This window comes from Camellia sinensis, chromosome 6 (assembly GCF_055761805.1).
Source record: "Camellia sinensis isolate YWXY chromosome 6, ASM5576180v1, whole genome shotgun sequence".
NCBI classification, from domain to species: domain Eukaryota; kingdom Viridiplantae; phylum Streptophyta; class Magnoliopsida; order Ericales; family Theaceae; genus Camellia; species Camellia sinensis.
In genome coordinates this window covers 43,643,124-43,659,077 of record NC_138966.1, presented here as the reverse complement: position 1 = coordinate 43,659,077, position 15,954 = coordinate 43,643,124, and the positions used below count along the sequence as shown (strand labels likewise).

The 15,954-nt window shown below is 37.9% G+C and overlaps 1 protein-coding gene and 1 pseudogene across 4 annotated transcripts in view; one reads left to right on the top strand and one right to left on the bottom strand.

Moving 5' to 3' along the window:
• LOC114271981 (syntaxin-71-like) overlaps positions 1-15,954 on the bottom strand; it is a 290,405-nt pseudogene that overhangs the window by 205,589 nt on the left and 68,862 nt on the right. The window lies entirely within an intron of this gene.
• LOC114267847 (disease resistance protein At4g27190-like) overlaps positions 1-15,954 on the top strand; it is a 79,168-nt gene that overhangs the window by 40,390 nt on the left and 22,824 nt on the right. For 2 of the 3 annotated variants that reach the window (XM_082873755.1, XM_082873757.1), the window contains exon 4: positions 15,145-15,618. The exons of the other annotated variant lie outside the window; for it this stretch is intronic. In XM_082873755.1, coding sequence (XP_082729881.1) covers positions 15,145-15,618 — 474 coding nt within the window. The remainder of the gene's footprint in view (positions 1-15,144; positions 15,619-15,954) is intronic. 3 annotated transcript variants of the gene reach the window in all.

Sequence of the window (15,954 nt, the reverse complement as noted above, 5' to 3'; positions counted from 1 at the left end):
AAATTTCGGGACTTAAACCCAGTCTCCCGCTCGAGCGTAAAACACTCCGCTCGAGCGGCCACTCACAGACTTCCGCTCGAGCGTCCAACCTCCCGCTCGAGCGCAGAATGCACTCGCCCAGCACTTTTGCAGAACCAGGCCTCCGCTCGAGCTCCCAACCCTATGCTCGAGCGGCACTCAGACAACCCCGCTCGAGCGGCCAATACCACGCTCGAGCGTACAACGCTGCACAGGAAAATACTGAATGGGTGTAATCTACGCTCGAGCGCCAACACCTCCGCTCGAGCGTACAGGCCAAAAATCTGGGCAACTAGTTTTGGTTTCTAAACTCAACCAACCTGTAACAAACCCGCTCAACACATCCTATAACTCAAATACAAAGTAAGAAAGGATGTAAACAAGATAATAGACAACTACGAACATCCACGGACACATGTCCGGATCACTATACAACAAGGGTAAACCCGGGATCGCTATAGAGATAGAGATAGAGAGAGCTTGCGGTGGCAATGGTGGCCAAGCATATAGCGATCCCGGTTGTCCCTTTACTGTTCTGTTGTATTCCGAACTCGGTTCCATAGGGTTGGTAGTTGTATCTATCTTGTTGCCGTCCTTTAATTCCATTTGTTGAGTTTTAGGATGTGTTGGGTATGTTTTGAGCAAGTGGGTGGAACCTTGGTCTAAAATCTAGTTGCCAGGTTTTTGGTCGTTCCGCTCGAGCGGGTCTTTTGGCGCTTGAGCGGAGATTACACACTCCCAGTGTTTCGTGTCCCTACAAAACTTCTATAGGTGTGATTTCTACACTCAAGCGGGTTTCCTACGCTCGAGCGGGTCGCGCTCGAGCGGGTTTGTTGGCGCTCGAGCGGGTAGTACTGTCTTGGTGACAGTTCTGGGAGAGGGAGATTTGCGCTCGAGCGGACTGGTTTTCTCGCTCGAGCAGATGTACTTTATTCTTGTGTCTTGGAGCTCGAGCGTTGTGTTTTCCGCTCAAGCGGAAATGTCGTATATCAGTTGACTGTGGGGCATTTTTAAATCACTTTTTCTCATTCTTTCTCTCTCTTACTTTTCCGAAAAAGCCATTAGAGAGCACCTCACTCTATAACTCAAACTTCTCTCTAGGTATTGATCTAGTAAGAGTTGTTTCCTCACGTTTGGCCTTTGTAAAAGTTGGGTTGATCGTCGAGGGCTACATTTTGATTCGAAAAACTTGTGATTTGGAGCAACTTCATTTTTGTCATCTTCTTCATTAGGTGTCATCTTTTGAGGTAGGGATTCCTACTCACAACTACGGGTTTTGACCTAGATTTCGGAGCATCTTGTTAAATGGTTTGATTTTGGGATCTAGGGTTTCAAAATGTATAAAAGGAGGTTTGTTATTTTGATTCTAAAATGTGTATTTTGGGTTTCAAAATAAGGATACTGATGTTGGTTGTTGCTATATGGACCATTGGGTTAATATTGAAAAAAAAAAAAAGGGTAGAAACCCTAATTTGTTGTATAAATTAATTGGTATAATTAATTTGGGAAAAAGTTACGATTTTATGAAATTGAGTTGAAAATAATAAAATAGACTCATTATATTGTGAAATGGAGGAGTTTGACTTATTGATCGCTCACTTTTGAAAACATTGATATTTTATCTGTTGGAGCTTTTATTATCTGTTTAGAAATAATTGCTTTGGGCTACCGGTGGAGGGTAGTTTTGATTGTTGTAGACAATGCATGATGATTAGAAAAACTAAAACTAATCAATTGGATGGGTCATAGAGTATGATGGCTGATAGAATACATTAACGTTATGTGTTAATTGATTGTGTATAGGACCTATGTGTATATACATTGTTTTGTGTGGGAGAAGAAAGGGGCTATACTCCACGGTTTATTGGAAGAAAGGGGCTGGACCTCTAAACCGAACAGTTTATTGGAAGAAATGGGCTGGACCTCTAAACTGGAAGGTCTATTGGAAGAAAAGGGCCGGACCTTTAGACCAGAAATTGTGTTATGTTGATACAGCTCATATGCTTATCTATTGAAGTGTTGATACAGCTCATATGCTTATCTATTGGAGTGTTTATACAGCTTGTATGCTTATCTGTTGAGATGTTGATATAGCTAGTAGGCTTATCTATTGTGTGATGAGAAATGTTTAATATGAGTCACTATCTCATAAGTGGTTGGCCAGGTTCTGAGCCGTTGATATAAATTGTGAAATTGATAGGAATGGAAAATGAAATGGAACATGGACATAGTGGTCATGTGAAGAAAAACGGATTATGAAATGATTTATGGGAATTAAACATTTATCAATTGCTAATGTCTTAGTTATTGCTCATACTGTGTTTAGCATATCTCTACTGGGCGTTGGCTCACCCTATATGGGACATTATTTTAAGGTACAGGTAGCATGCCACCTCCAAGGACATAGCTTGGATGATGATGAGAGTTGAAGACTCTTTCTGAATGTTTTGTTTGTATTACATGTATGTCAAGCCAAGGGCTTATTTTGTATAGAGTTAGTACTCTTCTTTTGTGTAACCAAGTGTTGACTTGGAAAGCTGTAAGTCCATAGGGTATTTGCTTTTGTTGTTAACATGTAATACCGTTGTAAAATTTACTCTGATGAATAGAAATGGTTGGTTTCTTTTATATCAACGCATGTCAAAAGTGATGGGTTTTATGTATTATTTTGAGGGCGTTACAACTTGGTATTAGAGCGTACCGGGTTCGAATACTTTGGGTACGTAGGAAGTGATTAGTATCACAATGGGTTTGTCTCGCTTGATAGAGACCTAGATGTAGTGTCATATGCTATGTGTTAAATTGATAACATGCTTATGTGACTATGTGGGTATGGAACGTAGTTTATAGGATGTTGATTGGATCCTTGGGTTTCTGGGAGTCTTGTTGGAAAAGCACTTGATCAATGCTATTTCTAACCGGAACTCTAGTAACGCCTCGGGACTATCATTATCCGGAAATGAAATTCGTAATTGCTTACGTGATTATGTGCTTACGTGGAGTGAATTACAGTTGTCCATGCATTAGGACGCGAGCGTTATAGCTTCAGCACATTTGTGAATGTGCTAATGGTCTTGGTTACCTTTATTAGGATGTCAGGACGAGGACGTGGTAGGCGTGGCAGGCATGGTAGGCAAGAGATGCCTTTACCGGATGACGTTCTGGCAGTGCAAGAGGGAGTTGGTCAAGCCAATGCGGCCGAGCCAGCGGGTCAGCAGGCTATGGGCGCCTTGGCCCCGAGAGATAGCGGGAGCTTTGGGTATTCTCAGAGCTGAGAATCAGGTTGCTGAGGAAGGACCTTCCTTCTTGAAAAGGGAGTTCTTCCGGTCTAACCCGAACGAATTTGTTGGGGATCCGAAAGAGCCACTTAAGGCTGACGAGTGGTTGGAATAGATGGAGAAGACGTTCGAGATGCTTGGCATCGAGGACGGGGCCTTAAAGGTGACCTTGTCATCATTCCAACTGAAGGGAGATGCGGGTCAATGGTGGAAGTACGAGAAGGGCCGTGTTGGTAATGCATCCTTCCAAGAGAAGTTTTTGTCTTCAGCTGCTAGGGAGAAGTTGAGGGAACAGTTTTGTCAGCTTAAACAGCAGGGTTTGTCAGTGGCTGAGTTTGAGGCTACTTTTACTAGTCTATCCAGGTTTGCACCTGAATTTGTGGCGTCTGAGGAACGCCATTACTTTGAGTTTGAGCAGAAGTTGAAGCGTGGACTCAAGCTAAGGGTTGGAGGGTCATTTATCCGGGAGTATAGACGTTTGGTGGATGCTGCAGCTCATATGGAGCTCATGATGTAGGAGGAGGATGAGGGGCAGAGAGGCTCCAAGAGGAGCCGAGATGGTCAGGGTGACGGTAGGAGACAGAGGGGTTCTAACCCTCAGCAGTCTCAGGGTGGTTTGGCTAGATCGACCTTTCCAGTGCCGAGTATGGGCTCTGGGAGAGGTAGTCAAGGAGGCTTGACTTGTTTTGCGTGTGGCCAGCTGGGTCACAAGTCTTCTGTTTGCCCGCAGAAGGGAAGGAGTCAGCGAGCTGCTTCTTCTTCAGCTAGACCTCAGGGCCAGAGTCAGGGCAGGGGCCAGCCTTTGTCTTGCTATCAGTGTGGTCAGCCTAGGCACCTGAAGAGGTTTTGCCCACAGTTGAGTGCCACTTCAGGAACGTCTGGTTCTAGGCAGACGCTGAGTTATCAGCCAGCTCAGTCTGTGCAGGACTCAAGGGCCAATCCGGGAGCTTCGTCATCCCAGTCAGTGCAGTAGTCTTTTGCTCTTAGAGGTGAGCAGTTGGATCAGGGGCCTACAGGGCGTGTGTATGCTGTTACCGCGCAGGACCTAGTACCGACTCCATCAATAGTGAGAGGTACCTTTCTGTTTTGCAACTCGGTTGCTAGTGTATTGATTGATACGGGTGCGTCCTATTCTTATGTATCTGCTGCATTGGCATCTGTGTTGGAGTTGGAGTTGGCACTGTTAGCATCTCCTATTTGTGTAGTATCACCTGTTGGGGGTGAATTGATTTTGAAACACGGATGTAGAGGTTGTGATATAGAAGTCGCCGACCATAGGCTTCCTTTTCCCTTTATTGTTATGCTCATGAAGGGTTTTGATGTTATTTTGGGTATGGACTGGTTATCGTCATACCGGGCAGTTATTGATTGCTACCGCCAGAGGGTCACAATTTGTACCTTGAGCGGCGAGTGTTTCCATTTCTTGGGGGATCGGGTTGGTAGTGTGTTGCCACCGATGTATGATCCGCGAGGGCAGAGTGAGCTTAGTGGTCTACTTGCTAGCTTTTTGAGTAGTGAGTGTGATGAGACCCAGACTGTGTTACCGAGAGTGGTTTATGAGTATTCGGATGTCTTTCCCGAGGATCTTGTTAGCTTGCCACCTCACTGAGAGATAGAGTTCTCTATTGATTTAGTGCCCAGCACGGCGCTGATTTCTATGGCACCTTATCGTTTTACCCCAGCCGAGTTGAGTGAGTTGAAGACTCAGCTCCAGGAGTTGTTAGATAAGGGTTTTGTTCTCCCTAGTGTTTCACCGTGGGGAGCACCGGCCCTCTTTGCTAAAAAGAAAGATGGTGCCTTGAGATTGTGTATCGACTACCGGAAGTTGAATCGGGCTACGGTCAAGAATAAGTACCCTGTGCCCCGTATAGATAATTTGTTTGACCAGTTGAAGGGTTCCCATTGTTTCTCTAAGATAGAATTGAGATCGGGTTACCACCAGTCGAGGGTCAGGGAGGAGGATATTCCGAAGACGGCATTCCGTACGCGGTATGGCCATTATGAGTTTCTCGTGATGCCATTTGGGCTCACTAATGCACCGGCAGTCTTTATGGACTTGATGAACCGGATCTTCTGGGAATTCTTGGATCGATTTGTAGTCGTTTTCGTGGACGACATTCTTATCTATTCGCCTTCTGAGGAGGAGCACGAGGAACACTTGAGAGTGGTGCTTGAGTTGCTTAGTGCCCATAGGCTGTATGCCAAGTTTGGGAAGTGTGAGTTCTGGCTAGGAGAGGTCAAATTCTTAGGCCATGTGGTATCCGGGGAAGGGGTGTCTGTTGATACATCCAAGGTAGAGGCGGTGCAAGATTGGGCACAGCCTAAGAGTCTGTTTGAGATCCGCAGTTTTCTGGGATTAGCTGGGTATTACCGTCGGTTTGTGAAAGATTTCTCCAGGTTAGCTTCGCCGTTGACTAGATTGACGCGAAAAGGGGTCAAGTTTGTGTGGAGTGAGACTTGCGAAAAGTCGTTCCAAGAGTTGAAGGTTAGATTGACCACCGCTCCAGTTTTGATTATTCCGGAGAGAGGGTTGGGTTATGTGGTTTATTGTGATGCCTCACGAGAGGGTTTGGGTTGTGTGTTGATTTAAGAGGGGAAAGTGGTAGCTTATGGCTCACGTCAGTTGAAAATACACGAGAAGAATTACCCTACACACGACCTAGAGTTAGCAGTAGTGATCTTCGCCTTGAAGATTTGGAGGCACTACCTTTATGGTGAGACGTTCGAGGTGTTCTCGGACCACAAGAGTTTGAAGTATCTGTTTACACAGAGAGACTTGAATTTGAGGCAGAGAAGATGAATGGAGTTCATTGAGGACTGTGACTTTGAGTTACACTATCACCCGGGGAAGGCCAATGTTGTGGTAGATGCCCTTAGCAGAAAATCCATTAGTGATGTAGCTTGTATAGCCATCTGGGAATGGGAGATGTTGGGTGCACTTGGCGAGTTTGATTTGCTTCTGGGCGAATCCGTTGAGGCTGCGGCCTTGTTTTCTGTTATTGCACAGCCTACACTTGTGACCCGAGTGTTAGAGGTACAGAGAGGTGACCTTGAAGTAGAATCCCTCCGAGAGAAGATCTCTAGTGGGAAGGTTGAGAAGGGTTTGACGGTGTATCCCGACCGGAGTGTGAGATACCGAGACCGTTTGTTTGTGCCAGAGTCTTGCCGAGAGGAAGTACTCCGAGAGTTTCACCATTCACGCCTTGCGGTGCATCCGGGAGGCACTAAGATGTATCGGGATTTGGGTCGCCAGTTTTGGTGGCGGGGTATGAAGAGAGATGTGGCTGTTTTTGTGTCGAAGTGCCTTACTTGCCAGCAAGTGAAGGCCGAGCATCAGAGGCCAGCGGGTTTGTTGCAACCCTTGCCTATTGCCGAGTGGAAGTGGGAGCATGTCACCATGGACTTCGTTGTAAGTCTTCCGAGGACTCAACGGGGTAGTGATGCCATTTGGGTAGTTGTAAACCGGTTGACTAAGTCGGCGCACTTTATCCCTATGCGCGTGAGAGATTCGGTAGATCATCTCGCCGACTTGTATATTCGGGACATAGTGAGATTGCACGGGGTCCCAGTGACGATCGTCTCAGATAGAGATCCTCGTTTTACTGCTAGGTTGTGGCAGAGTTTGCAGAGTGCCTTGGGCACTAAGTTGACCTTTAGTACAGCTTATCATCCTCAGACTGACGGGCAGTCCGAGCGTACTATGCAGATCCTTGAGGATATGCTTCGAGGTTGTGTCCTTGACTTTAGTAGGACGTGGGCGAGGCACTTGCCCTTGGTGGATTTTGCCTACAACAACAGTTTTCAGTCTAGCATCGGTATGGCACCGTTTGAGGCCTTGTATGGCCGACCGTGTAGGTCTCCAGTTTGTTGGGCCGAGGTGGGTGATGCACCTTTGTTGGGTCCGGAGTTGGTTAGGGAGACGACGGAGAAAGTTGAGCTTATCCGTAGGAGGCTTGTTATAGACCAGAGTCGCCAAAAGAGTTATGCCGACCGTAGGAGGAGGCCTTTGGCGTTTGAGATAGGTGATCATGTTTTCTTGAAAATATCACCTAGGCGAGGTTTGATGAGGTTTGGGAAGAGTGGGAAGTTATCCCCTCGGTTTATCGGTCCCTTTGAGATCCTTGAGAGGATTGGGGAGGTTGCTTATCATTTAGCTTTGCCACTGCACTTATTGATCGCTCACTTTTGAAAATATTGATATTTTATCTGTTGGAGCTTTTATTATCTGTTTAGAAATAATTGCTTTGGGCTACCGGTAGAGGGTAGTTTTGATTATTGTAGACAATGCATGATGATTAGAAAAACTAAAACTAATCAATTGGATGGGTCATAGAGTATGATGGCTGATAGAATACATTAACGTTATGTGTTGATTGATTGTGTGTAGGACCTATGTGTATATACATTGTTTTGTGTGGAAGGAGAAAGGGGCTGTACTCCACGGTTTATTGGAAGAAAGGGGCTGGACCTCTAAACCGAACGGTTTATTGGAAGAAAGGGGCTGGACCTCTAAACCGGAAGGTCTATTGGAAGAAAGGGGCTGGACCTTTAGACCGGAAATTGTGTTATGTTGATACAACTCATATGCTTATCTATTGAAGTGTTGATACAGCTCATATGCTTATCTATTGAAGTGTTTATACAGCTTGTATGCTTATCTGTTGAGATGTTGATATAGCTAGTAGGCTTATCTATTGTGTGATGAGAAATGTTTAATATGAGTCACTGTCTCATAAGTGGTTGGCCAGGTTTTGAGCCGTTGATATAAATTGTGAAATTGATAGGAATGGAAAATGAAATGGAACATGGACATAGTGGTCATGTAAAGGAAAACGGATTATGAAATGATTTATGAGAATTGAACATTTATCAATTGCTAATGTCTTAGTTATTGCTCATACTGTGTTTAGCATATCTCTACTAGGCGTTGGCTCACCTTATATGGGACATTATTTTAAGGTACAGGTAGCATGTCACCTCCAAGGACATAGCTTAGATGATGATGAGAGTTGAAGACTCTTTTTGATTATTTTGTTTGTATTACATGTATATCAAGCCAAGGGCTTATTTTGTATAGAGTTAGTACTCTTCTTTTGTGTAACCAAGTGTGGACTTGGAAAGCTGTAAGCCCATAGGGCATTTGCTTTTGTTGTTAACATGTAATACCGTTGTAAAATTTACTCTGATGAATAGAAATAGTTGGTTTCTTTTATATCAATGCATGTCAAAAGTGATGGGTTTTATGTATTATTTTGAGAGCGTTACAAAGCAGGGGCGCGTGGGGGTAGATACGGGGCTCGTCGGAGTTAAGATAGAGAAAGAATTGGAAGGGGTGGGTCTACAGTGGGAAGATGAGGTGGATCTCGCAAGCGTGGGGTCGCCAGAGATGTTAATAGCAGATTTTGGGAAATGAGAGGGAGGGGAGAGAATGGTAAATGAGGGGTGATTGCCAGAGGTGGTCATGGTAGTCGATTGTGGGAAAGGGATGTGAAATAGTGCTCTGTTTGCACTGTGGGTTTTCTTCTCTCTGGCTTTTTTTTCTCTTTTACATTTCGTTTCATTTCATTTTTTTGGTATGCGCACCAAAACGACGTCATTTTGGTGCACTACACAAACACTACAAGAAAAAACACTACAGAAGATCTTTACTCGTATGAGTAGCGATTCCAAAGAGATTTTTATAACTTATAAGGTTTTTGTTTTACTTAGAATTCTGGGGAAGAACTTTTGAAATGATTAGTTTTATAGTGTTATTTTGTAGGGTTAATTATCTAAAAGTCCTATTGATAAAGGTTCATATTCCATTAAGTCTTTCTTCTTTTTGTTTTAGGGTGATTCTATTTACACACCACAAATCCTTTTAGTACACATCACTTGCTCAGTTCACACCACAAACAAATGAAGCTTTTAATTTTGTCTCCAGACACACCACTAATTTTTAAATAATACCAAATTATTCTCATCGTCTCCGACCCTAACCCTAACCCAAAACCTTGTCCATCGCTAGCTGTCAGCCACCGACCTCCACCCTTCTCCCCTCCTCGTTACAACCCTCATCTTCGCCCCTACCACCACTGTCCTACCACCATTGCAACCCTCATTGAAGTGATGCACAATCGTCGCAATCCCACAAATCTCTCTCTACAGACTACACATGGTTGGTCATCAGATGTAGGCAAGTTGCGATGGTGGTGGTCACTACGAGATGAGAGGCATGATGGTGATAGGCCATTGTAATGGTGGTGATTACGGGATGGTGGCGGCAGCGATGGACTGGGAAGGCGAAGCGGCAATGACAGCGACAGCAGAGTAATGAAGAAAAGTTGCTAAGGAGGGTGGTGACGGCTGCAATGACAGAATGAAAGAAAAAGGAGAGTGGTGAGAACAACGATAAAGATGACTTTCTGATGGTGGTGGTTGGCCAATCGGTGATGGTTGGTCGGTGGTGGTGGCTGTCAATAGGTTAGGTTAGGGTTTGTTGATGAAGGGATGAAATAGAGATGAGGGCAATTTGGATACTTGATTAAAGGATAAAATTTTAACTTAAATATTATAAATAATGGGGTGAACTGAGAGTAATTGAGGTGTAAATAGAATTTTTTTTTTTTTTTTTACACATAGTCCTATTTTCAAAATATCTATGTATATAAAAATTAGTTTGGTCAAAAAAAAAAAAAAAAAAACCTCATTATTTTGATATGGTTCCCTTTTTGGGTGAAAAATAGTTTTGGAAATTTTAAAATTTTAATTTTGGTAATTTTTTTTATCAAAGTAATTTTTAATTTTTGAAAAAAATTAATTAAAAATAAGTTAAAAATAACGCAACCAAATAAAGTTTATCTAATAATGTATCCCATGCGCAGACGAAGAGATCTAATCTAAGTTTATTTATACTAAACGAAAGAAAATAGCACTTTGTTTGTTTGTTTATTTGTTTTCTTGTTAAATAAAATAGCGCCCAAGGTTGTGTCAAGTGGATTATGATAAATTCTTGAATAAAATTAGGAGGCTCTCTAGATTTATTATTATTATTATTTATTTTACTACTATGAGAGGGTTATGGATATTTATAATGTGTACCATTAAACAAAATATATTTTGTAATGAGGAAACAATTATACCATTTTATTATTTATGTCTAATATTATAGTGTTACTAAAATTTTATTTGTTATTATGTGTTTGGGAAGTGAGTTTTTTTGTAGGTTTTTTTAATTGTAAGATATTATTAGAGAAAATTTTTTTTCCTGTTTGGGAAGATAGTTGGGTTTTTTGTGGTTGCATGTGATATTTGTGAGATAAAAAGTGAAATGATTATGGGGTTTAATGTGATATTTTGTTTGGATTGATTTTTTTTTTTTTTTTTTTTTTTTTGCAACCAATTTGTCTTTTAGTGAAAAAAAAAAAAAAAAAAACCAAACTTCCCAAACAACGCCTATATATATATTGGTACATATAGATATAGATATAGATATAGATATTGAGATAGATATTATAAAAAAATAATAATAATTAATAAATAAATGAAGTTTTGATGGGAGAGCAGAGACCACGTGGGTTGCTCCCCCCTTTTTTTGGCTAAATTACATTGACACTTTTGAGATTTCTGTTTAATATAGATCGCTTTATATTTGAAAAATTACACTCACTTTCTTGTCAAATTAAAATGGCATAATTGTCCTTTAACCTTTATACATATAAAATAATAAAATAATACAAATATTTTATTCATGTCATTTCAAAGAAAATAACAATCATCTTCTTTGATTTAACTCACATAAAAATTAAGTTTGTTTATTTTTACTATTTTTTTTTAACATTTAAAGAAATTTTTTTTTAAAAATTTTTTAGATACAACTAATTTAGATATACTTAAGAATTATAATATTTTTTGATTTTTTTTAAAATTCACCAAATACAAAAAAATAAAATAAAAAAACAAAATTCAATACATTATCTTATTTTGTTGTATTTAATGATTTTTTTTTCCTGAGTTATATAAATTTTATACTTTTGTCATGATGATGTTGTTATAAATATAAATCATGTTTATTTGTGTTTTGTTTTAAAGTGAAATGTGAGCTATCATTGTATTTGAAAATTCTATATAAAATTTATGTTTGTATATTATTACTGAATAATAATATGTTTAAGTAGAATTTAATGATGAAAAGTTATAGAATATAGTCATAATGATAAGAAAAAAAAATGGTAAGAAAAAGGACAAGATGTTCATTTAGAAAATTTTAGAGCATGATAGCGGCAATTTAGGAGGTAATTTGTTATGAGATTACAAATCTCAGAAAGAAGAATATAATTTTTCAAATGTGAGGAATGAATTTGTATCAAACATATATCTTAGGGGTGTTAGTGTAATTTACTTATTTATTTATTTTTGTGGTAAGATAGGGCCCAAGCCAAGAAAACAAAAGCTTAGTTCAAAAAAAGAAAAAAGAAAAAAATGAAAACAAAAGCTAACAATTAACTACTAGAGAGATCAAGCAAACAAACTTGCTTATCCTCTCGCCATCAAACCAGACAAAGCTAATCACGGTGTTTTATTTTAATTTTTAAATTTAATTTTCGTATTTTTTAATTTTTAGTGAATATTTTTAAAATTTTAAACAATTTTTTTTTTTTTTTTTTTTTTTTTACATTTTTAGATGTACCTTACTTAGATGTATCTAAAAAATAAAATATTTGAAAAAAAATCAATAAATACACAAGAATATAAAAATGTATTGAATTTTCGTATTTTTTAAAAAATATTTTTGGTATTTAGTGATTTTTTAAAGATTTTTTTGGCACAAATATTTTACTTTTTAAGTGTATTTATGTTAGGTGTATCTAAAAATTAAAAAATTACTTAAAATATTAAAAAAATTCAGTGAAAATAAAAATAATAAAAAACAAAAAAAATTAATTTTTTAAAAAATTAAAAAAAATGAATTTCAGTGGAACCAAACAAGCTGAATGGTACTGAAGAAAGAAACTCTTGCTGCGTAGATCAATGAGGGGCATTTTTTTGCCCAATAATGTGAAGTTCACAAATCCAATCATTTCTTTCTTTCCTTCCATTGTTTTCTTCTCCGTCCGTCTCTCTTTCTCTTCCTTTCTTTTGTCTCTCCCTTATTTAAATAATTTTTTTATTATCACGCAAAACATTCGATCCACCATATCTAGAGTTAAAATCTCACCTTACTATTTTGATACGGAATATAGAGTGTGTTGAGGGTTTCGTTTGACCTGAGCCAATCGCGTTTTTGATGCATTTGATTTTGAGACTTTTCTTCTCCTCTTTGTATATTTGTTTTACCTTGATTGTGTGGTATTTTTTGTTAGTTATGATTTTGAAGAAATTGAGGTTTTTTATTTTATATATATATATATTGTGTAAAAATTAGGATTTGCTGATATTTTCTCAGATGTTTAAAATTCTCTACCCAAAATGATATATGGTATATAAATTTCAAAGTGTCATATTCAAGATTTTAAAAAGCAAGTGCAACCATTACTAACGTCGTTATGTAACGATTGTAGTGGTTATCGCTACCCGTTATGACCGCTATAGTGGTGTGACAGAAATTCATGACCGCAATGGCTGCCACCTTTACGTAAAGGCCGTAGCGGCCGTTACATTGCCGCTATAGTACTGTTACAGCCGTTAAACATATATATATATATATATATATTATTTTTATATAAATTTTGCATATATTGCTATTTTCCCTTTTTATTTTCTAGTTATGTAGAACGTAAGTAAAAATCTTATCTATATATATTTTGAATGTCCAATCTTCAAGTTCTACAGGATTTAATTACTTTTTTAGTTAATTATTTTTGAATATGAACTTAATATATTTATCTTATGTTAAATTTATTGAACAAAATTTAGATTTCATGTTACGTACTTTTACATTATTATGTTTGACATTTTGTATTTTGAATTTCTATTTGTGAGACTATTGTTTTTAATATTCATTTTTTTTAACAAATCGGAAAAGTTATCCATAATTATAATTAGTAAAGTAACAAAAATTAAATAAATTCGACAATAGGAAAATTTTTCTGAGCAACTTTAAACTAATATAAAAGTTAGTATATATATTGGATCATTTTTTAAAACTCAACAAAAATACTAAAAATCATTTTGAGCCTCACTAAATGTGATTCTGAAATAAACACATGTATATCAGTATGCTTTCTTAAAGTTGTGCAAAGAATTAAAAAATTCACGGCTCCAGCTGCCGCCATCATTACATAACGGCAGTTACACCCCACAACCGCGTCTGCATTACCGCTACCATTTCAGTAACCGCCACCATTATTTAAAACTTTGGTTATATTTAAATTGAGAAAACTCTAAATTTTTTTCAAACCCTAGAAAATTTCAGAAATTAAAAATGTGATTTTGATTAGGATTAAATTGTTGGAATAGTGTGAAAATGGGTGATTTATTATGGAGATTGTGAATTTCCATGGAGATATTAGTTATCTTGAATTTATTGGATTTATTGGAAATAATAGAAATTATGAAATATGGGATATATGTTGAGAGTAACTGATGAGTTTATTGGAATCTCATACTATTTTGGAATTATTGAGAATGTTGAGTTATGCTCTAAATATATTTTCTTATTGGAATATTTTGTTACAGATTACTGTTTATGCATCCATTGCACTTCCATGGCCTTGCATGGAGATTGTGCTATTATTTTGAAAATATTGGAAATGTTTATAACGTGGTAAATTTGAATAGGGGATGTAATTGTGGATTTGAGAATTAAGTTGGTTTGAGAGTCATGGTAAAAGTCCTAAAACACGAGTGGAATAGGTATCAATTTCCTTCTGGTTAGTAGCCGTTAAAGTGGTATTTGGTAGTGCTTGAGAGCCTACTTGTAGACACGTACTAGGAAATTCCAATGTCTTATTTAGGCCTTGTTTGGGAAGTCGGCTATTTTAGTAGGCTATTTTAGTTTTTGACTATTTTAGTAGGCTAAAATTTTTGTGTTTGGGAAGATGGTTGGATTTTTTTTTTGTTAGATGTGATGTTTGTGAGAGAAAAAATGAAATGATTATGGATTTGATGTGACAGTTTATCTTATTGGCTATTTTAGCCTTTTATCTTTTTGTGAATTTTAGCCTAAAAAGTCCAATTTTAGCCTTTGCCAAACAAGGCCTTGCCGGTCCGATGTTTTGAAATGAAAATGTTGAAATGAATATTATTTTGAAAGTTGTGCATTGAGCATCCTATTGAAAAAAAAAAAAAAAAATGCTTATATTTTAAGCATAGCACACATCATTGCATTCATGATCATAATCTTGTTAATCTCATATACATTGTTAATATTATATCTACTAGGCATTAGTGTTCATCCCTTCGTGGAAAATCATTTTTAGTTGTTGGTGATTTGCCTCCGCCTCGTTGAAGGCTCGTGATGTGATTTTTGGAGCATGAATGCTCCTTCATTTTGTTTGCTTATTTTCGTAAAGCATTGCTTTATATGTTTGGGTAGAGACCCATTCTTTTTGTAATAGGGTTCTAACATTTGTAACTTGTAATCCATTAGGGCATTTAAATTTTGAATATTTATGTAGTATTACATAACATGTTATAGATCCATGCTTTGGAAATTATGAATGTGTAATCGTATGTAATCTCTTTTGTAAATCTCAAACTATAATGAAATGAAGTACAACAAGAAAAGAGAATTATTTTGTATATGATTATTGTTGAATCTTGATAAGATTTTTGGCTTCCGCATGTTAATTTGATTTGATTTGAAAATAAATAAGGAATACGAGTTTGATTTGTTTCATCGAATTTTATGAAAATTGGAGCATTACAGGTGGTCTTCAGTGCGTTGAAAAAGCTGGAACTAAGGGAAATGCCCGCATTGACACATTTGTGGAAAGGTCCTACTCAACTTGTACGACTTCACAACCTCACTTTTCTAGAACTGGAGAGATGTGATAACCTGGAAAGCATGTTCTCATTATCCATAGCCAGAGATCTGATGCAACTAGAGATACTTCGTGTATCTAAATGTCGTAAGTTGGAAGTACTTATTTTGAGTGAAGAAGAAGGAGATGAAAATGAGATAGCATCAACAACAACAGAAGCAACAGATAAAATTGTGTTTCCTAAACTAGAGGACTTGTATCTCCACGACCTGCCAAGTTTTACTGCTATCTGCAAGGCTATGAATGGAATTGAGCTGCTGCAATTGAACAAGCTAATACTCAGCCAGATGCCAAAGCTCAATAGTTTTTGTAATGCTTCGGCTAGCAATTACGATACTATTCAACCTCTCTTCAATAAGGTATGCTTCTTTGACTTAAGCTTATTTATTTATTTAAGCTTCATCGCTATAGGGCGTCTATAAATTTAGTTATTATTTTGCTATTTTCATTTGACTTTTTGGGCTACAATGAGAACACAACATATTTTGGATTGAATATGTTGTTGGATGCAAAAATAAAAACGTCAAGCTACACTTGAAATTAATTAGTATTTATGAACAAATTTCTCTTTCTATGCGTCGTATTCCTTTAGACAAATTACATTTAATTCTTCTAGTTTGTTTTATATCAATTTGGTTCTGGTAATTTTAATTGCATCAATTTTACCTTTCGATTTTGCACATGGTATCAATTTA